The sequence below is a fragment of the Callorhinus ursinus genome, unplaced genomic scaffold (genome assembly GCF_003265705.2).
Source record: "Callorhinus ursinus isolate GAN/ISIS: 27379988/994484 unplaced genomic scaffold, GSC_fseal_2.0 scaffold12, whole genome shotgun sequence".
NCBI lineage: Eukaryota > Metazoa > Chordata > Mammalia > Carnivora > Otariidae > Callorhinus > Callorhinus ursinus.
In genome coordinates, this window is record NW_027397074.1 from 38,000,848 (window position 1) to 38,028,744 (window position 27,897).

The window sequence follows — 27,897 nt, forward strand, 5'->3', positions numbered from 1 at the left end:
ATCTTTAAAAAATTCTCTCTAAAAAAAAAAAATGATTGGGGATTGGGGCACCTGGGTGGCTCAGTTAATTAAGCCTCTGACTCTTGATTTCTGCTTAGGTCATGACCTTCAGGGGCATGAGATGGAGCCCAGCATCAGGCTTGGAGCTGGGCATAGAACTTGCTGAGGATTCTCTCTCTCCTCTCCCTTGGCCCCTTACCCCCAACTTGTGCGTGCTCGCTTGCTCTCTCTCTCTCAAAAAAAAAAAAAAAAAAAGTAAAAATGGGGATTAAAAGTAATTTTGCCTTTTTGAGAATATTTTGACAGCGTTTGATAATTGGAAACACTGTGGCATAGAGTGGTTCCCCAGGGAAATGTTGAAGATGGTAAAATTTAATTAATCTAGTTGATTGAATTGATTTAGGAAGGAGTAGAGTCTTGCTTGGTGGAGAGATACAGCTTTGGAAGAGCTAACTTTGCTTCCTCTTGTGTTTGCCTTACGTATTGATTTAATGTTCTGAAAACTAAGACATTCATTTGCATGTTCACATGTCTCAGATTTTCTGAAACATAGCAAGAAATTTTATGTGGAAAATTTAACATTTTACACATGAAGTGTAAATTGACACACTTTTTGAAAACTCAAGAGCTATAAATGTAAAATAAAATTCAAACTTAAGGAAGAAATGCTGTTAAAAAATTTCAACCTGAAACCAGATAAGTCTTTGTGTATGAAATGCTGTGTGTGTTGTGCATGAGTGGAATAGAACTGAAGTATTTTATTACCGAATGCATCTATTTAGTCATTAATCCAGCTTCTACTACATTTTCTTTTTCAATTTAGCTTCGCGCTCCTGTTGTCCTCAACATGGTTAGGATCCTGAAAATTAAACAAAGCAGCTATTTTCCAACTTTGAAGGACATTTTCACGGCTGTGAAAAATGGTAAGATTCTTGTTTTTTGGCCTGGTGTTGGTGTCCTGCCTGATCTGACCCCTGCCTGCCCGCCCAGACTCTTCCACCCTTTTGCCATTAGCATGGTTCTGAAGTGATGGCCCTTGACTCTTCTGAGGATAAATTCATCTTCATCAGTACTTCATTCTCCAGTTATATTGAACTATTTTTAGAATAGATTGTGGGGACCTAACAAATGGGCTCCAGATAGAAGTTCTAACGGGAGTGTGTGTGTGTGTGTGTGTGTGTGTGTGTGTGTGTGTGTGTGTATGTGTGTGTATGTAGGGGCAAGGCCTTTGCAGGGGGTGAGTGGAAGCCCACCATGGGGGTTTCCTAGTCAACAGTGTGGCTACATTTAATCCCATAGCTCTCTGATAGAGTCTCTCGTGCCTGGCATCCACTACTTACTTAGCTTAAAAGAGCTCAAAGTCTTCATCGAAGTTTTGGTGAGGATTAAACATAGAGGAGGTTTGTTTGCTGAATTTTGAATAAGTGCATGCATATGGTTAAAAACGAGAATTTCCAGTGCAAAGTCTCCTTGTCTCCTTACTGTGCAGTGTCCGCTGCACCCAGGGCTGACAGCCCTCTTGTTTCTTGTTTCTCTTCATGTTTCTTGAGGCACATTTAAGCAAAAAGGCATACATATGAGACTGAAGTTTTAAATGTTGAAAATGTAAGCTATTTGGGTGCATAGCTTTTTTGGTTTCTAACATTAGAAAATGAGTTCTTAATTTCTTTCTAATATAACTATGTGAGGGTAGGAAATACTTAAAATACACTTCGTTGTTATCTCTTCAGGGTTTTCCCCAGGAGCTCTGTTGGGAAAGGGATCATGAGCGTGAATATTTGGGTTTGAAGGCCTGTCAGATCAGGATTCCTGTCCCAGATCCACTCAGTACATCCTAAATTTGCTGAGCCTCTGGTTTTCATCGGCCAGATTGGCATATTAACACCTTCCTTGCAGAGTTGTTCTGAAGATTAGAGTAATATTTCAAAACATTGTCATTTTTTTTTTTTTTTTCCAATCTTGTCAGTGTTTATCACCATTGACATTTTGGGCAGGATGATTGTTGTAGGGAGCTACTCCGTGCATTGCTGGATGTTGAGCAGCGTCCCTGGCCCCCACCCGCTCCCCCTGTTGCAGTTGTGACCATCAAAAGTGTCACCAGACCTTGCCAGATGACCCCTGGGGGCAAAACCTTTCCTGGCTGAGAACCATTGGATTGAAGATAAAATATACAGGGTACATAGTACTAGACACACAGTGAGCATGTCCTCAGTAAGTAGAAGCTGCTTGAATTTTTTTATGTGTTAGTATAAGATGAACATTTTCTGTGGATAAAGCTTCTGCGGGAACAAATCCCAGGGGTACTCAGGGCCTTCGGAGCACATGGACTTCGAGATTCAGACATCAGTAGAACAAGTGGCCCAAAGCCATTGTCAGTTAGAGGTGGAAGGCCCCTCTCAAGGATGTCCTTGAGGACTTGTGAAATCACATGTGCTTATCGTATTTTAAAGGCACTTAGCAGATGTGATTATTTAATTTTGAAATAGACATGACTAAAAACACACTAATTTGAAAACAGGAATACAACCAGGGAAGAAAATATTCCCTGGATGCTCTCTTTCTTCCGAGGCCTTTATTGTTTAGGTGGACAGATAAATGGGTTATATGTTAAGTGGAGTAATAGGAGTGTGTGCATTCCTGACTCTGACAGCCAAAAAAAGTTGGCAGGTTTGTTTGTGTTGCTTTGCCTTTTTTTTTTTCCCCCCTCCTCTGGACAGGAGTCTTTTGGGATAACACCAGAAAATAAGAATTTACTTCATTCCCTACCTTCATAAGTAAATCTTCTTTTCAGTTAATCAAAAGTATTTGCAGTCTCAAGAACAAAATGCAGTTTGATTTAGGGTACATTAAAATGACTTTTTTTTTTTGAGAGTGCAGGTTGGGGGTGGAGGGGGCAGGAAGAGGGGAAGAGAGGATCTCAAGCAGCCTCGATGCCCAGCACGGAGCCTGACGGGGGGCTTGGTCTCACAGCCTGAGATCATGACCTGAGCCAAAACAGAGTCAGGTGCTTAACGGACTGAGCCACCCACGCGCCCCAATTTTCTTAAGTAAGCTCTGCACCCAGTGTAGAGTTTGAACTCACCATCCTGAGATTGAGTTGAATGCTCTACTGACTGAGCCAGCCAGGAGTCCCTAAAAAGACTGATTTTAATGAAGAGAAAATTTGGATTACATTAAGCAGTAATAATATTTTTCTTCATATATGTGTGTGTGTGTGTGTGTGTGTATATATATATATAGCGTTTTTGGGAAATATTCCTTATTCACCCTGCTTAATGATTTTTTTTATTTTTAAAGATTTTATTTATTTATTTGACAGAGAGAGACACAGCGAGAGAGGGAACACAAGCAGGGGGAGTGGGAGAGGGAGAAGCAGGCTCCCTGCAGAGCAGGGAGCCCCATGTGGGGCTCGATCCCAGGACCCTGGGATCATGATCTGAGCCGAAGGCAGACGCTTAACAACTGAGCCACCCAGGCGCCCCTTTTATTTATTTATTTTAAATATTCTATTTATTTATTTGTCAGAGAGAATGAGAGAGTGAGAGAGGCAGGCAGAGGGAGAAGCAGGCTCCCTGCAGAGCAAGGAACCCGATGCGGGACTCGATCCCGGGACCCTGGGATCATGATCTGAGCCGAAGGCAGACGCTTAACAACTGAGCCACCCAGGCGCCCCTGCTTAATGATTTTTAATATGAAGATAAAATTCATTTCACGTAAAGATAACTATTTTGAATTGTAGAGTTGAATTTTTTTTCATTCATTACATTCACAATGTCTTACAACCTTCACCTCTAGTTCCAGAACATTTTTTATCACCTGTACTTAACAATTTTAGTAGTTATATTTTGAATAATCTAAAATTCCACAGTCATTGCCTGAGTTACTCTCATAGGACACTGGGATGAGATGCTAAAATTGTGCTGGTACCAAGTACCTAAGAGGAATTAACATTCTAGGGATGAGCTTGTAACCCCAACCATAAAGTCACAACAACTTTGCAGACCTGTTTTATCCCTGCGGTTTCATGGAGTTGAGTAAGGTTCCTTAGATCTTAAAGGTATGTTTTCCCACTGAGTCTTGCATCATGATTTACTTGGGCTGTGTAGGTAACTCCACCAGGTCTCTCTTGAATGGCTGCTACACACGGACGCTGTATAAAGCCTTGCAAACCCATAGTAGCTCAGTTGTGGGATAAGCCGTATAAAAAGAAAGATGACTGCATAAGTATAGCCATGTTCTTTTGCATTGTTTTGTTGAACTTGTGAATTGAGAAAAAGAGCCTGCATCACATTAATGGTGGTTTTCTTTCCTTTCAGCGCTCCTGGAAGCCCAGGATGTAGAGCTTTACCTGAGACCCCTGAGAAGACATGTTCAGTGTCTCCAGGAGACAGAATTCCCGCAGATCCGGGTACTCATCACCCCATTATTTCATACCATCTGCCTCATCTGGAGTCATTCCAAGTTTTATAATACTCCTGCTCGGATTATAGTTTTATTGCAAAAGTTTTGTAATCTCTTCATTGACCAGGTATGTAGTATTAAAAAAAAGGAAGAACAATCATTGCCGTGTGGTAGGTTTTAATAAACCAATGGAGAGCAAATAAATCTACAGTAAGAACACCATTTTCCTTTTTTCAGAAAGGACTTTTATGGTAACAAAGACCAGGTGATTTTTTTTATTCTCAGTGGCTGAGAAGCTCTGGAAATCAGTCCAGTGCATTAAAAGGGCAGTCTGTTACTGGATTTAATACCCTACCTTTCTTCAAAGAGATTGAAGGCAGCTTTTAATAAAAGGCAGATAGGTAGGGCGCCTGGGTGGCTCAGTTGGCTAAATATCTGACTCTTGATTTTGGCTCTGGTCATGATCTCAGGGTTGTGGGACTGAGCCCTGGGTCGGGCTCCAGCGCTGGGCATGGAGCTTGCTTGAGATTCTCCCTCTCCATCTGCTCCTCTCCCACTCCACCCCCCCACACAAAAAATAAATAATAAAAGGCAGATAGGCATAGTCCTTTCTTCGTAGCTTTCCCTTTGGTTTCCACAGGAACACTGATGGAAGATTTTTGGAAAGTAAAGTAAGAGAACCTGGCTGTAAAAAAAATGCCGAAAAAATAGTAATGGAATTGTATTAAAAAATTGATTCATAGTTGATCTTTAAAAATCTCTGGTTTGTATTTCTCTATTCTTCGCTTAGAAAATGTTTAAGAAAATTGGATTTCTTAGTCCAACTTCTTAGATATTCTCTATGAACTTTAATTCTTCATGGGTCCACAAAATCAGAATATATTATATAATTTGAGAGCTAAAAGATTCTTGGAGGGCACATAACCCAGTGGTTCTCAGTTGGGGGTGTGTCTGAATCTGTTTGAGCTGCGTAATGAAATACCACAGACTGGGTGGCTTTATTTTCAGAAGTTGTTTTCTCACAATTTCAGAGACAGGGGCTCAGGTGAAGGTGCCAGTATGGTTGTGTTCTGGTGAGAGGTTTCTTTTCCCTGGCTTTCCGTAGCTGCCTTTTCTCTGTGTCCTCACGTGGTGGAGAGAGAGATCTTACAAAGTCACAGTCCTATCACATTAGGGTCCTGCTCTTATGCTTCATTTGACCTTAATGACCTCCTAAAGACCTATTTCTAGAGTCACATTGGTGATGAGGGCTTCAGCATATGAATTTTGGGGGAGACACATTCTCACCATAGCAAGCTCCGTAAGCAGGGTGTGCATCTGAACCACTAAGGAGTTTTGGTAAAACAAATGCCCGAGAAGCAGAATCTCTGTCTATAGCTTAGACTTTGAGTTGTTAGGAATGCTTTCCCTGAGAAGTGGAGCGCCTCCAGCTGCAACTGACAACCTGAAGCAAAAACAAAAACAAAAAAATTTGTGTGAACTAGCAAGTCTAAGAACGCAGTGGCTTCTGGAACAGCTTGTTTCAGAGGTCTCAGATAATAAGTTCAAAGCTCCCAGCCATCCTCCGTTTTGGTCATTGTGTTTGACTTTTCTCATCACTTGTTAAGTAAGATGGCTTTTAGTAGCTCCAGATGTATATCCTTCTCGTAGAGGAACTTCCCTGGAAAGAGGGTGTCCTTTCTTAGTTCTGGTCCGGTGGGTTCTAACTCCGTTCTGGGAGCAGTCGTTGTGGCAGAGGAGACGGGCTGCTTGGGACAGTTCTGGGTCACTTGCTCAGAGGAGGGGGATGACTGTGATTGACCTAAATCTCAGATCGAGACGAATGCCTCCCAGTGGTGTTGACACTGTGAATTACATAGAAAATAAAAATACTTTACATTTGGGTAAGTTGGAGGGCATTTGGAACCCTGAAAGTGTGCTCATAGACAGGCGGATAGCTTGTAACTCTTGCCGACCCAGGCCCCAGAACCTTGCTGTTAGAAGCAGTAAAGAGAACATTGTTGTAGGATAAACAGCAGTGGTTTGGGAACTGTGTTTCAATCCAGTCCCTGATATTTTTATTAGATGAATTACCTGAGACTTGAAAAATGACATCATTTGCTGAATTTCCCTGAGAATTGAGGGTGAAATCCAGATTAAAGAATGGGTCTTCTAACTTGACCGTTTAGAGTTTCTGGAGTGTGAGATTGTTAGTAATAATGTGTGTTTCTCTCTGCTTTTAAAGAGGTGGAGTATATGGAAAAGAACTGTGGACTCAGACCAACCTCAATTCAATTCTAATGGAAACACTGAAGGGGCAGTTAAATTGGTTCTTCAAACCTCAGTTTTCCATATCTGTAAATGAGGATAATGCCCAGTTCATGGGCTGTTCTGAGAATCAAGAGGTAACTAAGTTGAGTGCCTTGTGTGGCATTTAATAGAGGCTCAGTCAAGGCTAGTTCTAAGCTATTGACCTCCAAACTAGTTGCAGCTATTGATGGGAGATAACAGGTCTGTTCCTTGCTATATTTTATTCTCTCCTCTGGCTTTGTTCTGTTTCTTTCTTTGTTGTTAAAGTGTGCTGGGTCCTAAGGGCTTTTGATCTCAATGTTAAAGACCATAATCCCTATTGAAGAGTCAACAATTAGACTCAAAACAGCTTCTGCTATACCCCTTTTAAAGGATCTTCATCTCATTTTGAGATTTATTAAAACTTTTACTACAAAGCCCTGCTAATGTGTCAACTTCAGAGGTGGTTTTATTACTTAATTAATTATAGTAGGTGGCTTATAAGAAGTCCTGTAAGCCTGTAAACCTATTATCTCTGGCCTCTAGTCTATGTCAGTGGCCAGTTTGCCAAGCTCCCGAGGAAATAATGTAGCTTCCCTTGTTGCTTAGTGTTTCTGGCTTCTGTCCAAATGTTCTGATGATTTTCTTTATTGTCAAGTGGACTTTGTTGTAATGTGTCTCAACATGTTAGGAATCACAAATCAGTAATGGGCCAACTTTCATACCTGGGTTCTCTGGAAAGCTGAACTCTCCCCAAGTCTTCCCCAGTGATTTGCTGTCTAGTTTATTTCTTATAATTAACAAGCACTGTATAGTGCCTTTTATTTGCTAGGAACTTTTCTAAGCCTTTACAAAAACTACAAATGTAATTCCCTAGCAATACTGTGACCTATAGGTACTATGAGTAATCCATTCTATAATTTAAAAAAATCCCTTGAAGTCAAGAGAAGATAAGTAGCTTTCCTAAGGTTACCCAGTTTTTAAGTAGCAGAGTTTCTTAACCATTATACTAGCTCCATATTTTAAAACGACAGTTGTGATTTTTATTTATTCATTTATTTTTAAGGTTTTGTTTTAATTCCAGTAGTTAACAGTGTTATATTAGTTTCAGGTGTTTAATATAGTGATTTGACACTTCTGTACATCACCCAGTGCTCATCACAAGTGCATTCCTTAATCCCCATCACCTATTTCATCCATCCCCCAACGGTTTTGATTTTTTTTAATTAGAATGTAATATGTGGTGTACTAATGATTGTAAAATATTTTCATTGCGTAAAATTTATAATAATAGAAATACTCCTGCACATCTATCACCATAAAATTCACCTTTTTTTATATTTCATTTTGAGAACTTACACATTTTTATGCATTTTATCATACATAGAATTATTTTTTTACTAGCTCCTTGGAAAGTTGTTTTATTATTGGATATTTAGGTTGCTTCCAGTCCCCTCTATTAAAGCAATAAACAACTTTATATGAGAGTCCTTTTTCCTTAACTTGATAATTGGTTTAATATAAATTCTTGACATTGATCAAAGGGTATAATCTTTTCATGATTCTTGAACAATTTTTGATATTTACAAATTCTTTTTTAAAAGGTTATGTCAGGGGTGCCTGGGTGGCTCAGTTGTTAAGGTCTGCCTTTGGCTCAGGTCGTGATCTGAGGGTCCCTGCTCAGCAGGAATCTTGCTTCTCCCTCTTCCCCTTAACCTGCTCTTGCTTTCTCTCTCTCAAATAAATACAGTCTTTAAAAAAAAAATAAATAATTGCTCAAAGCTGGTGAATTACAGCAAAACGTTTGCGAGAGCTTCAGGTACCGCTTTGGAAAGGTCATGTGCTGTCTAGGTGACCATGGTCTCCACCATTTGCTGTTGTTCCTGGTTGGTTCCATTCATTTTCATTATACTGCTGATCCTTCTAGGCATTCCAGTTTCAGATCCTTTTTATTTTAGAAGTAAATATGTTTCAATAAATGGCTTTAAAAAAAAAAAAGAAGTAAATATGTTTCTCTTCACTTGTTTTCTAACGGTGGCCATTAACATAGTCATTTAGGCCAGACTTTAAAAAGGCATCATCTCATCACCTGGCCACCTCACGTGATGGCATACTGGAGTTTTGATAATGGGGTCTTTTTTTTTTTTTTTTTATGACTTCTTTTCTCTGGTAACCTGACTTTACTCACTGTTTGTTGTACCTCATTACCACTCTAGGCCCACCACTCTGTCTATTCCATAGCTTGGTATCTCTTTTATGGATATTGCCCTTCAAGATCCTAGGTGATGAGGAGCACCTGGGTGGCTCAGATGGTTAAGCATCTGCCTTCGGCTCAGGTCACGATCCCAGGGTCCTGGGATCGAGCCCCACATCAGGCTCCCTGCTCAGCAGGAAGCCTGCTTCTCCCTCTGCCTCTGCCTGCCACTCCCCCTGCTTGTGCGCTCTCTCTCTCTCTCTCTCTCTCTGTCAAATAAATGATTAAAATCTTCATTTAAAAAAAGCTACTAGGTGTAGAAAAGTTCAAGTCTGAGAGGTGAGCTTGGAAAAGAGATGTCAGGTTTGAGTAAAAGTAAGAATGCGTAAAAGCACATAAAAAAGAACAGCAGCAGGGAGACAGGCATCGAGTTAACATAGTATCACTGATAAATTGCTTAATTAATAATTGATTAATGGGCTTATTGATAAATTGGTTAGCAGTATTTTGGTGTATAAGACCTCTGAAGTGGGGACCAGTTCATCCTAAATCCCATGGGTTTTTTTGTTGTGTGCTGATACCATTGAGTATGGGAGAATACACATAGCTGGGTATGCTCCAGAGAGTTGCTCTAGGGAGCAGAAAAGAATTCAGAGCTGAGCTAAAAGGGATTTTGAGGTTCACTTAATTCGTCCCTCTCCTTTCATAGATGAGGAAACTGAGATCCTCTGAGATAATTTAGTTAATATCACAAAAGCAATTAGTGGGCCCTAACTGGATCATAGCCAGGTCTCCTGCCTCCTGTTGATGGTTTTTCCCTCACACACCCTACTGCCCACTGAAAGGGTATGGACTGGATTTTCTGATCCAGGATAATTAGCGCTATTATTACTGTACCCTTGTCTTGAGGAGGTTAATTGCTGTGATTGTCTCATTTGTGTGAAGGTCTGTCAGGAAGAGTAAGAATGAAAATAAGAACGGCTTGCCTGGAAGTTAAATTAGATCTAGGTAATTAAGTCACAGGGGGCTCCTGAAACAGAGAAGGCAATTGAGCCATCTTCATAGATTTTTTTTTTTTTTTTTAGCTTCCTAAAGGGATATAGGACACATTATTATAAAGAGTACATAAAGATAAATGTCTCTGGAATCCCTAGCCCATACCAAAATGTGAACTCCTTTATAACACACATTGCTAAGGGATTACTGGTGGTTCTCTTCAGGGTTCTCTGTGCGGTGTTAGCAGCTCACACGCAAAAGTTACTTTTCCATGCAGTCGGAGTGGGAAGTAAGACCATAGATTGGCAAACTACAGCTCGAACTCAAAGGATTCTAATCAGTAGGGGTTTTAGAAACTAAACATGATTTTCTTACTTACAAATTTATGGCACAGTCTATATTACATGTAAACTGTAGCCATTAATGGGAGAAGGAGAATAATATGTCTACATTTAGAAAAAAAATCCTTCCGTCCGGTCGGTTGAACTCAGTGGCTTTCCTTACATACTCAGATATGTAACAACTTTCTAAGCAACCACAACATTCAAGGCACACAATTTAAGCCTGTGATTTATATGAGTTGAAGATGCTTTGGGAAGAAATAGAATATAAAAGAACCTTTAGAATTCATATTTTCTTGTCCTTAATGAGGGAAGTTCTGAGTATTCCTAACAGATATGGATAAGGAAGGACTAGGAGGTACCTAGATGACTGACCTATGAGAATTTGGGCAGTGCTACATGAATCTGCTACGTCAGTTTTTTGTTTTTGTTTTAAAGTAGTCTCCATGCCCAACATGGGGCTTGAACTCTTGCCTCTGAGATCAACAGTCACATGCTGTACTACTGAGCCAGCCAGGTGCCCCTACATGAGTCTTTCTTTTAAAAACCCTCCTCACCTTCCCATTTCCTCTACTTAAAACTAGTTTATATGGCATTATTTCCACTAGACTTCATGTGCTATAATGTTCGCAGAAGAGATGCTTGCTAACCTAAAAGAATTGCCAGTGATACCCTTCACTATATTAGCTCTTTCTCACCTTTACAAATGACCCAGTGCTACCAGGTAAGGTAACCATATTTTTAAAGTCCATGGTCTTCAAGAGTTCTCCTTCTGGCTTGTGTATTTCTTTATATGAAGGAAAAATTATGCAGAATATTTGTAGTGAATATACCCATGCAAATTCTCATTATACACTTGTCATACCTGCCGAGCTTGGCAAAAACGTAGTGATTCCTGGAAAGTATATTCAGAAATTGTAGTCTCCTGTAGATTTTTCTAATGTATACAAGTATGTGTTGAAATCCAAGTGTATGAATTTCCAGAATTTACTTTTTGTCTCCCAGCATTGCTAGTCCAATTCTAGACCTGTATCATTTAAAGCTGATTCATTGAGGGGGCGCCTGAGTGGCTCAGTCCATTAAGTGTCTGACTCTTGGTTTGGGCTCAGGTCATAATCTCAGGATCATGAGATTGAGCCCCAAGTCAGGCTCGGGGCTCAGGGTGGAGTTTTCTTGTCCCTTTCCCTCTCCCTCTGTCCCTCTACCTCCCCCGGGTGCTTATCTATCTCTCTCTCTCTCTCTCTCTCTCTCCAATAAAATCTTAAAAAAAGATTATTTGAGAGGCGCCTGGGTGGCTCAGTTGGTTAAGTATATGCCTTCAGCCCAGGTCATGATCCTGGGGTCCTGGGATCGAGCCCCATGTTAGGCTCCCTGCTTCTCCCTCTCCCTCTGAGCCGCCCCACCATGCTCTCTTAAATAAATAAAATCCTTTAAAAAAAAGATTCATTAAAAAAATAAAATGATTCATTGAAACAGGTGTTTTCACTAAAAGTAAACTTTTTTAAAACATTTTTGATCAGGGTTTCCTTTTATTAAATCCTAGGCAATAGCTTACCTTTCACCTGAAGACCTTTTGAAAGGAGAAGTTGAAGACTCTTTGGAAAAGGTTCAGGTGGCCGTTAACATCTTAAAGACTTTCAAAACGTCTTTTTTCAACTATAGAAAAGAATTGGCAAGCTATTTTAAGGGAAATAAGGAGCCCAAACCATGGGATTTCCAGTCTCAACTGGTGTTTTGTAGATTTGACAAATTTCTGGACCGTTTCATGAAAATAGAGGTATTCATTTTTTGACTTGTGATTTATTCATATGGTGGGTGGGTTAAAAAAAAACTTGTAGTTTTCTGTATCATTCAGGAGATAGTTTATTCTATTTGGATGGGAGAGTGGGAGATCTTTCTCAGTTACTATGAAGTGCTGACAAGGCCAGGGCTGTTTGGGTGGTTTTATAGTCTTTACCTTTTTTTTTTTTTTTTAACGAATTTTTAATTCTTTTAGTATACTGAGTATAAGTGAGACTCTGTTATGTATTAGTGACCTCTGACTTCTAATTTAAGCTCTTGGAAGACCGTTGTAAACCAGGAATCTCTAAACTGTCCTTTTTTTCCTCTCTCTGTTTGACATTGGGATTCTATACTTGGAAAACCCGTTTGATTATCTAAAATACCACACTCTCTTTTAGTATATAAACATACAGACTATAAAAAATATTAAAGCCCTTCATAAAAAATATGGAAATACGTGCTGTGTGTAAATGTGTTTCAGGTACTTCAAAAACAGCACTGAATGAAAACACATATGGACAAGCATTCGCACATGTAGTTGGAGCCAACTGGCTAAGGGCTTTTTTAAACAAGGGAATCTAGTGGTAGTGCCTTTTAGACTCTCCGTTAAAGCTCTTTCAAGTTTGGACTTTCTTGTTATCATAAAATTTGTTGTATTTCATCCAAAATGCGAGCTTTATGTTTTGAAAATTCCCATCCCTTCATCAGCCTGAATGCCTCTCAAAGCCTGACTGCTAAATGCCTAACTCTGGGTGACTGGCCCCCCTTCCTTAACAGACACCCCCTTTCAGTAAGAGAGGTGATTCACTGCCAAGCGGGGGCAGCTGAAGATAGGATTTTAGATCTTACCTGGGGATCTGACTTAGGACTGGAAGGATGTAAAGTTAGGGAAGCATAGGTTTAGCTATGGCAAAGTAGGTCTTGCCTGTACTGCTAGAAAATTCTTAGGAAATGGGAATAGGATTTTGAAAACAGTAACTTTGTTCATTTAAATCATTAATGATTTTCTGTCATGTAAATGTCCATTAACTCACTGATTTTTTTGAATGCCTGGAAGTGTTTTTTCTTTGCAATGTTAAAATGCTCCTGTCCTGTCCAAGATGGTGGAAAGATCTTTATTGTACTGTGTTTTTACAAAGGATATATTTGTCACAATATTGGAATTTGAAAAGCTGGAAAGACTTGAATTTGGTGGTACCAAAGGAGCGATTTTAAATGGACAAATCCACGAGATGACAGAAGACTTTATGGAACTGTGTGAAGTTTTTAAACAGAGCACTTATGACCCATCTGATTACAATAATACGGTAATACTGTACCTTTGCATTTTCATTGCATAGAACCCTGTAATTTTAAAGCTAGAAAGGGTGAAAGGTCACAATGGTAATAGGTACCATCTGGTACAATCTCTCTAGGATGAAAGAGATTAAATGACTTGCCCGAAGTCTCTTATCTACTTAGTGGTAGATCAGGGACTGGAACTTAGGCCTTTGCATTTAGAAGTTGAGAACATTGACAACTGTTTCTAATGGAACAGTGGACTCAGTCTGGATTTGTTTCTGGCTTATGTGTATTGAAAAGGAACTTTTCACTTTAACTCATTTCCATGTGACTATCTGATGTCTCTGTAACTCGTGTGTTTTGTTTTATCCTTTTCCTGAATCACTCAATAATTTTTTGGTCTATTCGAACATTTAGTTTCAGTCTATTTACTACATATATTATTAAGATGTATATTGTCTCATATATTTTTACTGTTCTTCTTTAGTGTTATCTGTAGTTTCATAATTTCAGGCTCAAGGAAATAAGGGGAAGCTTTCAGACTTAGGTGCTTTCTGTTTTCTGCCACTCCCAGCACATTAGTAGCTGGGGAGTTACTGTGAGCATCCCTGCAGCTCTAGGATAAGAATAGCTTCATTTCAGTTGTTGGCCAAGAACGGTGAAGTCCAGGTACAAAAAAAAAAAAAAAGATTTCGTTCTCATCTTCATTGTTTTTTATAGAATGAATTTCTTCACTGTTGTTTTTATATTTGGTCAAATAATTGTAATGCACAAGTGCAGTGAGTTAGCCTTGTTGAAGACAAGGTCAGCAAACTTAATCCTTTTGAACTGTAGTCAGCTTTTGGGAAGTGGAGGTAATGGCAAGAGGATGCAGCCATTGTGTGTCCTGCTACTTTGTGCAAAAGTAGGAGGAGCCTAGGACCCTGGTAACTGAGAGCCTGAGCTCATCACCAGAGCCTGGTATGATGTCTCACACACTTGGCAGGCATTCCATGAATCTGAATGGAACAGAACTCTGGCAGGGCCTTGGCTTAGCTCTCCTAAGCAACGTGGCAGAGGAGTGTGAGACCCACCGGGCGTAGGATCCTCAGGTGCGTTTGAGTAGCAAAGTCTGGATTTCTTCATGATGAGAACGCCTGGCAGGTTTTCGCAGTGCCTGGGTTGGAGAACGAGGCGAACTTTAGCTGATGTCACCACCTTGGCAACACCAAAGGTCCCGAATTTATCCTTCTGTCTGCCCAAAGCCTGGCACAGTCACCAACAAGGAGGAATACAATACTCATTTGCTTTTGACCTACATATTTGCTTGGTATTTGTATTTTGGTATTGAGTGTTTTGAAGCCCCATTTAGTTTGCAAGTAAAATGGGCAAGGCTTACTCCTTTTTCCTTTTCTTTTCTTTTCTTTTTTTTTTAAGATTTATTTAGAGAGTGCACACACAAGCAGGGAGAGGGGCAGGGGAGGGAGAGGGAGAGAGAGAATCTCAAGCAGACTCCCCGCTGAGTGTGGAGCCCAACATGGGCCTCTGGTCTCACAACGGCAAGATCATGCCCCACGCCGAAATAAAGAGTGAGACACTCAACCGACTGTGCCCCCCAGGCACCCCCCAGGCGCCCCTAGGCTTACTTCTGATGTCCGTGTCTGGGTTGAGACATCAGTAACCTGCCCTTGAAGTTCTCCTTCATTGTCCTATCTGGTTATTTCACTTTAGAAGAGAACCTGGAAGTTCCTTGACTTTGGTCCTTCCTTAAAATACTCATTAACTGAAAGTTCATTTAATGGCTTTACTTATGTTGAAGAGCTTTGCTTTTTGTTTTGCTTTTTGGGTTTTTTTGTTTTTAAAGATTTTATTCATTTATTGGAGCACGAATGGAGGGAGAGGGAGAAGCAGACTCTCCCCACTGAGTAGGGAGCCCAACTCAGGGCTTGATCCCAGGACCCCAGGATCATGACCTGAGCTGAAGGCATATGCTTAACTGACTGAGCCACCCGGGTGTCCCGAGCTTTGCTTTTTTGTGTGTGTGTCCTGGTTATCATTGTTGCCTCAGAATGTTGCAATGATTATGTATTTTTAGCTTAATAAATTTTTTATTTGGTGCTTTTTAGCTGAATTCATTGTATTTGATTTTTATGATGAATTCAGTTGGTAATTTTTATGAGACATTTTCTCAAAATACTTCCAACCTAGTATATTCATACAGGTATATCCACATGCCCACCCCGTACCCTTCTCCACGCACTGCATGTACTTCTGCATGTTCCCTGGTTCCTGGTGAATATACGCTAGTGCTGACATAACTGTTGAGTATATCATAACTTCGGTATAATAATGGTTTAAATATGTTTCAGTAAATTAAATAAATAATTGCTAATTTGCTTTTGGATATGCCAGTATTTTTTTCAATCAATCTCAAGCCTATAATCAGCCAAAAGAGGTGTGCCACTGTGGTCCCTACAGAACATAGGGATTTTCTCAGGCATATCCATAAAAATATTTTTGGTTTTCTCAATTATTTTTCAATAGAAAGATCACTTCAAGTATTTTCTTTGACTTCTTCCTATGGAACCTTTGAGATTTAGACAATTGTGGGGGAGAGACTTGAATTATTTATTTTTTGTTGAAATTGATTTGATATATAGCATTGTGTATATTTAAGGTGTACAACTTGTTAATTTCATACATTTATATATTACATTATTGTCATTGTAATGATAATTAACACCTCCATCACACTACACAATTATGCTTTCTTTTTAGTGGTTGGAATCATTATGTTCTAGTCTCTTAGCAAGCTTCATATTAAATGAATGTAGACACAACAGTATTGTATTAAAATAACAAACTTGCTAAGATATTTGCCTTATTGTTTGTATTTAATAGCTAGTCAAATGACTTTAGGCTCAGCAGCTTTGCTTTGCTGTCATTTTGAGGTGTTACTTAGTGATCTGGAGAATTTTATTTAATCAAGGGTGGTGGCTATTGGTGAGAGTAATGTCTTGGCTCCACTTAGTCTCTGTTAATCAGAGTCCATTAATATTTACTGAATAATTGCTGGGTACCAGGAATTGTGCAGAATCTTCACACATTCCTGCTTCATTCTCACTATAACCCCGAGAGTGATGCCCAGGTGGATGATAACAAGCAAATTACCTGAGATGACACCGTCCCCCGGGAGTGGAACTGATTCCAGCCCCGAACTCTGAAGGCCATGTCCAGCACTCTCCCCACTGTGCCACTCTGACTCTTCAGTATTTGCCTCCCTTGTTGTCTCCTCATTGAAATGAAAGGAATAAGTTCATCTGGGGGCAGTGGCTGCAGTTGGAGGAATTGACCTGAGTACCTGTGCCCTGAGGTGGACTGATCCAGGATACACTGCATCTTTTCCTTCTAGTCTGTCATTATACTAGAATCTAAAATACATTTTCTTTTTTTAAAGATTTTATTTATTTGACAGAGAGAGACACAGCGAGAGAGGGAACACAAGCAGAGGGAGTGTAAGAGGGAGAAGCAGGCTTCCCGTGGAGCGGGGAGCCCGATGCGGGGCACGACCCCAGGACCCTGGGATCATGACCTGAGCTGAAGGCAGATGCTTAACGACTGAGCCACCCAGGCGTCCCCTAAAATACATTTTCAAAGTTGTTATTTAGTTAATCTATACTGGGTTGTATTCCAATTCCTACAGTTAGTCCTCTGTTCTGTTTTATTCTACTGAATGATTAATTCTTCTATTACTAGATGGTAGCATTTTCTAATTTTAGTGGTAAAAACTTTAGATCTGTAGAAGTTAGCCTTCTACAGGATTTTCATATGTCTCACCTGCTTATTTTTCAAGATAAAATTTGTTCTTTAAAAGCACGACATTCTTTTGGAAGCGTAACATGTGCAAAAGTGTAGTCTCCTCCTTCTTACCCTGCTGTCTTTTTCCTTAATCTTCCATTTTTTTCTTCCCAAAAGGCACCTACCATTATGAGTTTCTTGTATAATATTCCAAAGATACTTGGTTCATGCACTAGTAAATCCATGTATGGATTCTTTTGTGTTCTGCTTTTGCACAGATAGCCTTCTCTACACATCACTTACACCTTGCTTTTGTCACTTAGTATGTTTTGGCAGTCCTTTTGTGTCACTACAAAAGCATTGCCTACTTTTGTGAAACAATTGCGTATTATCCCATTGTATTTATGTACTATTTGTTTTTAAATGTTAAAGTAGTAGATAACATTCTTTAAAGATACATTTAGGAACTTCTGCTTTTGGGAAGATGAAATAGATGTACTTTTCCCTATACCTTTTAGTAAGTAGGACTAAAGCACTGATTACTTTATATAAAAAAACATAAGATTGTAGGATTAAAAGAAGGCCAGTTGGCTAGGGACCTTTCTTGTTACCTGAAATTTACCTAGACATGGGACTGGATACACTGGCAACCTGGAAACACCAATGGGCAGAGACATAAAATGCCCCAGTAAAAGACTGTTCTCTCTCAAGAAGGGGGCAGCATAGTAAGAAAACTTGCAGACATAATTTCTCTAGTTCAGCCAAACGCCACAGAAGAAAATGTATCTTACTCCCATTCATGCCAGCAAAGACTGAGTGGGGAGCCTAGATTTAAAACCAGTCTGGGGACGCCTGGGTGGCTCAGTCAGTTAAGTGTCTGCCTTTGGCTCAGGTCATGATCCCAGGGTCCTGGGATCAAGTTCCACATCGGGCACCCAGCTCAGCAGGAAGCCTGCTTCTCCCTCTGCCTGCTGTTCCCCTTGCTTGTTCTCTCTTTCTCTCTCTGTCTCACAAATAAAATCTTTAAAAAAAGGAAAAAACAGTCTATAATAGGTGCCTCAGCCCCCCACCCCACTGGGATGGTGCCAGAGATTGGCCAGTTAGCTGTGATTGTCATCTTGGCTGGCCACTAAAGAGCTCACTCTTGATGGAGTCAGTGGAGACTGCATGGGAATCCTGGACTTTCTTCCTCATCCAGCAACATCCTTACCCCACTGGGGTAGTGTCACAGGAAGCTGCTGGAGAGTCAGGACTTTGACCATGGCCAAGTGGTAACCAAGTCACCTACACTGTGGCATCTGTGAAGACCACATGGGGAACTTGAATGTCCAGCTATAGTAAAGAGCTCCCCACACTTAGGTATTAATGGATGCCAAGTGAGAACCTGGACTTCTATCTCTACCTGCAATAAGGAGGCTGGAACAGTATCGGAGAAAGTCAGCGAAAACAAGTTTTAAGATCCACTGTCTCTTAAGATAATATGAAAATGTCCAGAGTCAATTGAAAATGACTTACTATACCAAGAGCCAGGAAGATCTCCTCTGAATGAGAAAGTCAACTAATAGATGGCAACATTGAGCTGACAGTGATGTTAGAGTTCTCTCACGGATTTTAAAGAGCTATGCTAACAATGCTTCAATAAGTAATTATGAAACATACTTGAAAGAAATGAAAAAACAGCCTCAGTAAAGAAATACTGTTTTCAGCAAATAGATGATATAAAGAATGAATGGGAATTTTAGAACTGAAAAACAGAACAAAATACGAAGCACAGGGATGGGGTTCAGTGGCAGAATGGAGGGATAAAGAATTCATGAACTGCAAGGTAGAGCAAGAGAAACCACTCAGTCTGAACAGTAGGGAGGGCATAGACTGAAATAGAATGAGCGGAGCCTCCGGGGCTTGTGAGAGTGTACCAGACCTAGCGTTTGTGTCATTGGACATGGAGAAAGATCATGAGGCTGAAGGTCTCAAAGAAATAATGGCTGAAAACTTCCTGAATTTGGTGAGATACAAACCTTCAGATTCAAGAGGAAATAAGAACTCAGGTAAATCCAAGAATAAACCCAGAGAATTCTATGCTAAGAGACTTAATTAAACTTGAGAAAACTGAAGACAAAAAATCTTCAAAGCAACAAGGAAAAACTTGCCTAAGAGGAAAGATAATTTGAATGACAGGGAATTTCTAATTGGAAATCATAGGGGCCAGAAGGAAATGGCAAAATATTTTTCAAGCCCTGAAAGAAAAAAATCTGTTAATTCAGAATTCTCTACCCAGTGAAAAATACCCTTCAGGAATTAAGGAGAGATCAAATTCTCAGAAGAACAAAAACTAAGAATTTGTCACCAGTAGACTGACCCTAAGAGAACAGCTGAAGGAAGTTCTCAAGACAGAGAAGAAACGATAAAACAGGGAGCCTTGGGATGCCAGGAAGAATATGGTAAGGAAAAATATGTGTAAAAATAAGAGCCTTTCCTTGTACTCTTGAGTTGTCTAAATTGTTTGACAGTGAAAGCAGAAATTAGAACCCTGGTTTTAAGTGTATGTGCTGAAAATATTTAAGGCCATTTAATATTAAATGGAAGAGCATAAAGGGATCGAAATGGAGGTAAGGCTTTTCTGTTTTTGCCTATTTAAAAATTGTGGTAAGATGTGTTTTACGTTTTACTTTTGTGTCCAATTTTAACTAAACAGTGAAGTGGCATTAAGTATATTCATAGTATTGTACAATCATTATCCACTTCCAGAACACTTTTTATCATCTCACCTGAAAACTCTGTACCCATTAAATGACAACTCTCCCTTGCCTCCTCCCCTCAGTCTCTGGTGATCTCTATTCTGCTTTCTGTCCCTGAACATATTTCTTTTACATATCTCATGTTTAGTGGACTGATACAATGTCCTTTGTGTCTGGCTTATTTCACTTAGTGTAATGTCTTCAAGGTTCATCCATATTATAGCATGTGTCGAGATTTCAGTTTTTTTCAAGGCTAGATATATGTAAATGCTGAAATTCATTTATTAATTTTTTTATGTTAATTACATATTACATCATTAGTTTTTGATGTAGTGTTCCATGATTCATTGTTTGTGTATATCACCCAGTGCTCCGTGCAGTACGTGCCCTCTTCAATACACATCACCAGGCTAACCCACCACCCCCCATAGAACCCTCAGTTTGTTTCTCAGAGTCCATAGTCTCATGGTTTGTCTACCCCTCTGATTTGCCCCCCTTCATTTTTCCCTTCCTACTATCTTCTTTTTTTTTTCTTTTTAACCTATAATGTATTATTTGTTTCAGAGGTACAGGTCTGTGACACAAGTCTTATTGCAATTCACAGCACTCACCATAGCACATACCTTCCCCAGTGTCTGTCACCCAGCCACCCCATCCCTCACCAGCAACCCTCAGTTTGTTTCCTGAGATTAAGAATTCCTCATATCAGTGAGGTCATATGATACATGTCTTTCTCTGATTGATTTATTTCGCTCAGCATAATACCCTCCAGTTCCATCCACAAAATTACAAATTGCAAGATTTCATTCCTTTTGATGGCTGCATAATATTGCATTATATATGTTCTCTAATGCATAATATTGCATTACATATGTATGTATATACATACATACATATACACACACACACACACACACACACACACACACACACACACACACACCACATCTTCTTTATCCATTCATCTGTCGATGGACATCTTGGCTTCTTCCGTAGTTTGGCTATTGTGGACATTGCTGCTATAAACATCGGGGTGCACGTACCCCTTCGGATCCCTACATTTGTATCTTTGTGGTAAATACCCAGTAGTGCAATTGCTGGGTCGTATGGTAGCTCTATTTTCAACTTTTTGAGGAACCTCCCTATTGTTTTCCGGAGTGGCTGCCCCAGCTTGCATTCCCACCATCCGTGTGGAAGTGTTCCCCTTTCTCCACATCCCCGCCAGCATCTGTTGTTTCCTGACTTGTTAATTTTAGCCATTCTGACTGGTGTGAGGTGATATCTCATTGAGGTTTTGATTTGTATTTCCCTGATGCCAAGTGATGTTGAGCACTTTTTCATGTGTCTGTCGGCCATTTGGATGTCTTCTTTGGAAAAATGTCTGTTCGTGTCTTCTGCCCATTTCTTGATTGGATCATTTGTTCTTTGGGTGTTGAGTTTAAGAAGTTCTTTATAGATTTTGGATACTAGCCTTCATCTGATAACGTTATTTGCAAATATCTTCTCCCATTCTGTCAGTTGTCTTTTGGTTTTGTTGAGTGTTTCTTTTGCTGTGCAAAAGCTTTTTATCTTGATGAAATCCCAATAGTTCATTTTTGCCCTTGCTTCCCTTGCCTTTGGTGATGTTTCTAGGAAGAAGTTGCTGCAACTTAGGTCAAAGAGGTGCTGCCTGTGTTCTCCTTTAGGATTTTGATGGAGTCCTGTCTCACATTTAGGTCTTTCAACCACTTGGAGTATATTTTTGTGTGTGGTGTAAAGAAATGGTCCAGTTTCATTCTTTTGCCAGTGGCTGTCCAATTTTCCCAGCACCATTTGTTGAAGCACTGTCTTTTTTCCATTGGACATTCTTTCCTGCTTTGTCAAAAATTAGTTGACCATAGAGTTGAGGGTCCATTTCTGGGCTCTCTATTCTGTTCCATTGATCTATGTGTCTGTTTTTATGCCAGTACCATACTGTCTTGATGATTACAGCTTTGTAATAGAGCTTGAAGTCCAGAATTGTGATGCCACCAGCTTTGCTTTTCTTTTTCAATATTCCTCTGGCTATTCAGGGTCTTTTCTGGTTCCATACAAATTTTAGGATGATTTGCTCCATTTCTTTGACAAAAGTTGATGGTATTTTGATAGGGATTGCTTTGAATGTGTAGATTGCTCTAGGTAGCCTTGACATCTTCACAATATTTGTTCTTCCAATCCATGAGCATGGAACGTTTTTCCATTTCTTGGTGTCTTCCTCAATTCCTTTCTTGAGTATTTTATAGTTTTCTGAATACAGATTCTTTGCCTCTTTGGTTAGATTTATTCCTAGGTATCTTAAGGTTTTGGGTGCAATTGTAAATGGGATCGACTCCTTAATTTCTCTTTCTTCTGTCTTGTTGGTGGTGTATAGGAATGCCACTGATTTCTGTGCATTGATTTTATATCCTGCCACTTTACTGAATTCCTGTATGAGTTCTGGCAGCTTTGGGGTGGAGTCTTTTGGGTTTTCCACGTACAGTATCATATCATCTGCAAACAGTAAGAATTTGACTTCTTCTTTGCCAATTTGGATGCCTTTGATTTCTTTTTGTTGTCTGATTGCTGTGGCTAGGACTTCTAATACTATGTTGAATAGCAGTGGTGATAGCAGGCATCCCTGCCATGTTCCTGACCTTAGGGGGAAAGCTCTCAGGTTTTCCCCATTGAGTATGATATTTGCTGTGGGTTTTTCATGGATTGCTTTTATGATATTGAGATATGTACCCTCTATCCATGTACTCTGAAGAGTTTTGATCAGGAAAGGGTGCTGTACTTTGCCAGATGCTTTTTCTGCATCTATTGAGAGGATCATATGATTCTTGTTCTTTCTTTTATTAATGTAATATATCACATTGATTGATTTGTGGATGTTGAACCAACCTTGCAGCCCAGGGATAAATCCCACTTGGTCGTGGTGAATAATCCTTTTAATGTACTGTTGGATCCTGTTGGGTGGTATTTTGGTGAGAATTTTTGCATCCATGTTCATCAAGGGTATTGGTCTGTAATTCTCCTTTTTGATGGGGTCTTTGGTTTTGGGATCAAGGTAATGGTGGCCTCATAAAACGAGTTTGGAAGTTTTCCTTCCATTTCTATTTTTTGGAACAGTTTCCAAAGAATAGGTATTAATTCTTCTTGAAATGTTCAGTAGATTTCCCCTGGGAAGCCATCTGGCCCTGGGCTTTTGTTTCTTGGGAGATTTTTGATGACTGCTTCAATTTCCTTAGTGGTTATAGGTCTTTTCTGGTTTTCTCTTTCTTCCTGGTTCAGTTTTGGTAGTTGATACATCTCTAGGAATGCACCCATTTCTTCCAGGTTATCTAATGTTCTGGCATAGAGTTGCTCCTAATATGTTCTTATAATTGTTTGTATTTCTTTGGTGTTGGTTGTGATCTCTCCTCTTTCATTCATGATTTTGTTGATTTGGGTCATTTTTCTTTCTGATAAGTCTGGCCAAGGGTTTATCAATCTTGTTAATTCTTTCAAAGAACCAGCTCCTAGTTTCATTGATCTGTTCTCCTGTTCTTTTGGTTTCTGTTTCATTGATTTCTGCTCTGATCTTTATTATTTCTCTTCTTCTGCTGGGTTTAGGCTTTATTTGCTGTGCTTTCTCCGGCTCCTTTAGGTGTAGGGTTAGGTTGTGTATTTGAGACCTTTCTTGTTTCTTGAAAAAGGCTTATATTGCTATATACTTTCCTCTTAGTACTGCCTTTGCTGTATCCCAAAGATTTTGAACAGTTGTGTTTTCATTTTCATTGGTTTCCATGAATTTTTTTAATTCTTCTTTAATTTCCTGGTTGACCCATTCATTCTTTAGTAGGATGCTGTTTAGCCTCCATGTGTTTGAGTTCTTTCTGACTTTCCTCTTATGACTGAGTTCTAGTTTCAGAGCATTGTGGTCTGAAAATATGCAGGGAATGATCCCAATCTTTTGGTACCAGTTGAGACCTGATTTATGACCTAGGATGTGATCTATTCTGGAGAATGTTCCATGGGAACTAGAGAAGAATGTGTATTCTCTTGCTTTGGGATGGAATGTTCTGAATATATCCGTGAAGTCCATTTGGTCCAGTGTGTTATTTAAAGTCTTTATTTCCTTGTTGATCTTTTGCTTAGATGATCTGTCCATTTCAATGAGGGGGGTGTTAAAGTCCCCCACTATTATTATATTGTTGTCAATGTGTTTCTTTGCTTTTGTTATTAATTGGCTTATATCATTGGCTGCTCCCATGTTAAGGGCATAGATATTTACAATTGTCATATCTTCTTGTTGGATAGACCCTTTAAGTAGGATATAGTCTCCTTCCTCCTCTCTTATTATAATCTTTGGTTTATAAAATCTAAGTTGTCTGATATAAGAATTGCCACCCCAGCTTTCTTTTGGTGTCCATTAGCATGGTAAATGGTTTTCCACCCCCTCACTCTCAATCTGGGGGTGTCTTTGGGTCTAAAATGAGTCTTCTACAGACAGCATATCGATCAGTCTTGTTTTTTTATCCAGTCTGATACCCTGTGTGTTTTGATTGGGGCATTTAGCCCATTTACATTCAGGGTAACTATTGAAAGATATGAATTTAGTGCCATTGTATTGCCTGTAAGGTGGCTGTTACCGTATATTGTCTGTGTTCCTTTCTGGTCTCTGTTACTTTTAGGCTCTCTCTTTGCTTAGAGGACCCCTTTCAATATTTCTTGTAGAACTGGTTTCATGTTTGCAAATTCTTTTAGTTTTTGTTTGTCCTGGAAGCTTTTTATCTTTCCTTCTGGCTCCTTCAATGGCAGCCTAGCTGGATATAGTATTCTTGGCTGCATATTTTTCTCATTTAGTGCTCTGAATATATCATGCCAACCCTTTCTGGCCTGCCAGGTCTCTGTGGATAGGTCTGTTGCCAATCTAATGTTTCTACCATTGTAGGTTACAGATCTCTTCTCCTGAGCTGCTTTCAGGATTTTCTCTTTGTCTCTGAGATTCAGAATTTTATTATTAGATGTCAGGGTGTTGACCTATTTTTATTGATTTTTGAGGGGGGTTCTCTGCCTTCTGGGTTTTGATGCCTGTTTCCTTCCCCACGTTAGGGAAGTTCTCTGCTATATTTGCTCCAATATACCTTCTGCCCCTCTCTTTCTTTCTTGTTCTTCTGGAATTCCAAATATTCTAATATTGTTTTCTCTTATGGTATCGCTTATCTCTCGAATTCTCCCCTCGTGATCCAGTAGTTGTTTGTCTCTCTTTGTCTCAGCTTCTTTATTTTCCATCATTTGGTCTTCTATATCGCTAATTCTCTCTTCTGCCTCATTTATCCTTGCAGTTAGAGACTCCATTTTTTATTGCACCTCATTAATAGCCGTTTTGATTTTGACTTGTTTAGATTTTAGTTCTTTTATTTTTCCAGAAAGGGTTTCTCTAATATCTTCCATGGTTTTTTCAAGCCCAGCTAGTATCTTTAAAATCATTCTGAACTCTAGTTCTGACATCATACTAATGTCTGTATTGAGTAGGTCACTGGCAGTCGGTACTGCCTCTTGTTCTTTTTGTTGAGGTGATTTTTTCCATCTTGTCATTTTGTCCAGAGGAGACTAGATGAATGAGAGAACAAAATGCTAACAGTGTAAGAACAACCCCAGAAAAATATAAACCAAACAAATCAAAAGGGACCTGAAACTGGGGAAAAAAAAAGGGAAAAAAAAAAAAAAAAAAAAAAAAAAAACGAAATGATAAAAACAAACAAACCAAAAGAAAACAGAATATGATCAAATATCAGGCTGGTGCATAGATCAATGCCCCACACTAGATTTTGGGTGTATTTTGGTCTGTTAGAAGAAAGTGCCTCCCAACATTTTAAAGAAAGAAAAACATATATGTACAAAAATAAGGGTAAATATGATGAAGGTATGGAATATGACTGTAAAGATGAAAATTATAAAAGATTTTTTAAAAAAGGGATTGATAAGATGGTTGAAAAAGGGAAAAAGAAAAATTAAAAAAAAAGTTAAATTAACTTTGTAAGACTAAAGAATCTTGGGAAAAAAGCCACTAATTCTATGTGCAGTGTTACCCTAGCTCTGGAGTTCTACTGTTCTCATTGATCGGTAAACTTGGTCTTGGCTGGTTGTTCTTGCTGATCTTCTCGGGGAGGGGCCTGTTGCCGTGGTTCCCAAATGTCTTTGCCGGAGGCGGAATTGCCCCGCCCTTGCTGGTCCTGGCTAAGTCATCTGCTCCATTTGCTCTGGGTAGCTTTTGTTTCCTGCAAGCTTTCTGTACAGCTTTGGAGGACGAGAGTGAAAATGGCGTCCTCCCAATCTCTGCCCTGGTGGAGCCGAGAACTCGGGGCCCTGCTCCTCAGTGTGCCCCTAGAGAAAAGCAGTCACTCCTGTCTCCCCAGTCCCCGGCTGCACTCTGTGCTCACCCGGCCTGTGACGGAACATTTCTGTCCCTGGCACACGACCCCATGTGGAGTCTCCAAACCCAGCAGATCCCTGCGGTGCACTCCTGCGCCGCTCCTGCCAGGGGAGGAAGGGGAGTCTCCCTGGCTCTGCCGCTTGTTGGGTCCCTGCTGGAGGAGCAGTGGCCCGACTGTCACTGATCACAGTTTATGGCAACCCCGAGCTGAGAGCCTGCTCCTCGACTCCGTCTCTGCAGCCGGCTTCCCCGCTGTGATACCTGGGAGCTCTGCTGCACTCAGGTACCCCCAGTTTTTCTGTGACCCCGAGGGTCCTGAGACCACACTGTCCCAGCAAGGGTTCCACCCCCTACTTAGCCACTGGAGCGATGTCCCTCAGCGGAGCCGACTTCTAAAAGTTAAAATTTTGTGCTCCGTGGCTCTATCACTTGGTGGTTGCGGCTGATGGAGGCTCCCTCCCCTGTGGTCTGTCTTCCCAAATATCACCTCGGATTCACTTCTTTGCACGTCCTACCTTCCAGAAAGTGGTCGTTTTTCTGTTCAGAGAGTTGCTGCTATTCTTTTCTTCCATCTCCTGTTGAGTTCGTAGGTGTTCAGAATGGTTTGATACCTATTTAGCTGAATTCCTGGGACCAGACGAAGTTTAGGTCTCCTACTCCTCTGCCATCTTGCTTCTCCCCCTGAAATTCATTTATTGATGAATACTTGGGTTGTTTCTACCTTTTACTCTTGTGAATAATGGTGCTATGAACAATAGTATGTATGTATTTGTTTGAGTCCTTTCTCTTCTTTGCGGTATATACCTGGTATTAGAAATGCTTGATTGTGGGGCTCCTGGGTGGCTCAGTTGGTTAAGTGTCCAACTCTTGATTTTGGTTCAGGTCATGATCTCAGGGTCCTTGGATTGAGCCCCACATTGGGCTCACATGCTCTTTGGGAGTCAGCAGGAGATTCTTTCTTCCTCTCCTTCTGACCCTACCCTCCGCCCCTATGCACTCACTCTCACTCACACTCTCTCTCAAATAAGTAAATCTTAAAAAAAAAAAAAAAAGTTTGATCGTGTGGTAATTTTATACTTAAATTTTTTTCCTTAAAGATTTTGTTTATTTGACACAGAGCGAGCGCATAAGCAGGGGGAGTAGCAGAGGGAGAGGGAGAGGTACACTCCCCACTGAGTATGGAGCCCAGCATGGGGCTCTGTCCCATAGGATCGTTACCTGAGCCAGAGGCAGGCGCTTAACCAACTGAGCCATGCAAGCGCTCTGCTTTTTAACTTTTTGAGGAATTTCTAAACTTTTCCATAGTGGTTGAAGAATTTTGCTTTCCCACCAGCAGTGGAGAAGGATTCCAAGGTTGCCATGTCCTCACCAACACTTACTAATTTTCTCTTTCTTTTTTCTTTTCTTTTCCTTTTCTTCCCCTTTCCCCTTTCTCTTTTCCCTTTTCCCTTTCCCCCTTCCCTTTTCCCTTCTCTCGCCATGTCCTCACCAACACTTACTAATTTTCTTTCTTTTTTCTATTTTTCTTTCTCTCTCTCTCTCCTTCTTTCTCTTAGCCATCCTAATGGCTGTGAAGTTATAACTCATTGTGGTTTGATTTACATTTCCCTAATAACTAGTGATGTTGGCCTTTTTTTAAAGTAACTATTGGCCATTTTTTTATTATTTAGTCATTTTACAGAGACACAGCAAGAGAAGGAACAC

The 27,897-nt window shown here is 40.0% G+C and overlaps 1 protein-coding gene across 1 annotated transcript in view; it reads left to right on the forward strand.

The window, feature by feature from the left end:
• The window catches only part of DNAH11 (dynein axonemal heavy chain 11), a 320,004-nt gene that overhangs the window by 10,824 nt on the left and 281,283 nt on the right, over positions 1–27,897 (forward strand). The window contains exons 5-8 of the mRNA XM_073898943.1: positions 824–923; positions 4,317–4,528; positions 11,744–11,977; positions 13,122–13,289. Of these exons, the coding sequence (XP_073755044.1) occupies positions 824–923; positions 4,317–4,528; positions 11,744–11,977; positions 13,122–13,289 (714 nt within the window). The remainder of the gene's footprint in view (positions 1–823; positions 924–4,316; positions 4,529–11,743; positions 11,978–13,121; positions 13,290–27,897) is intronic.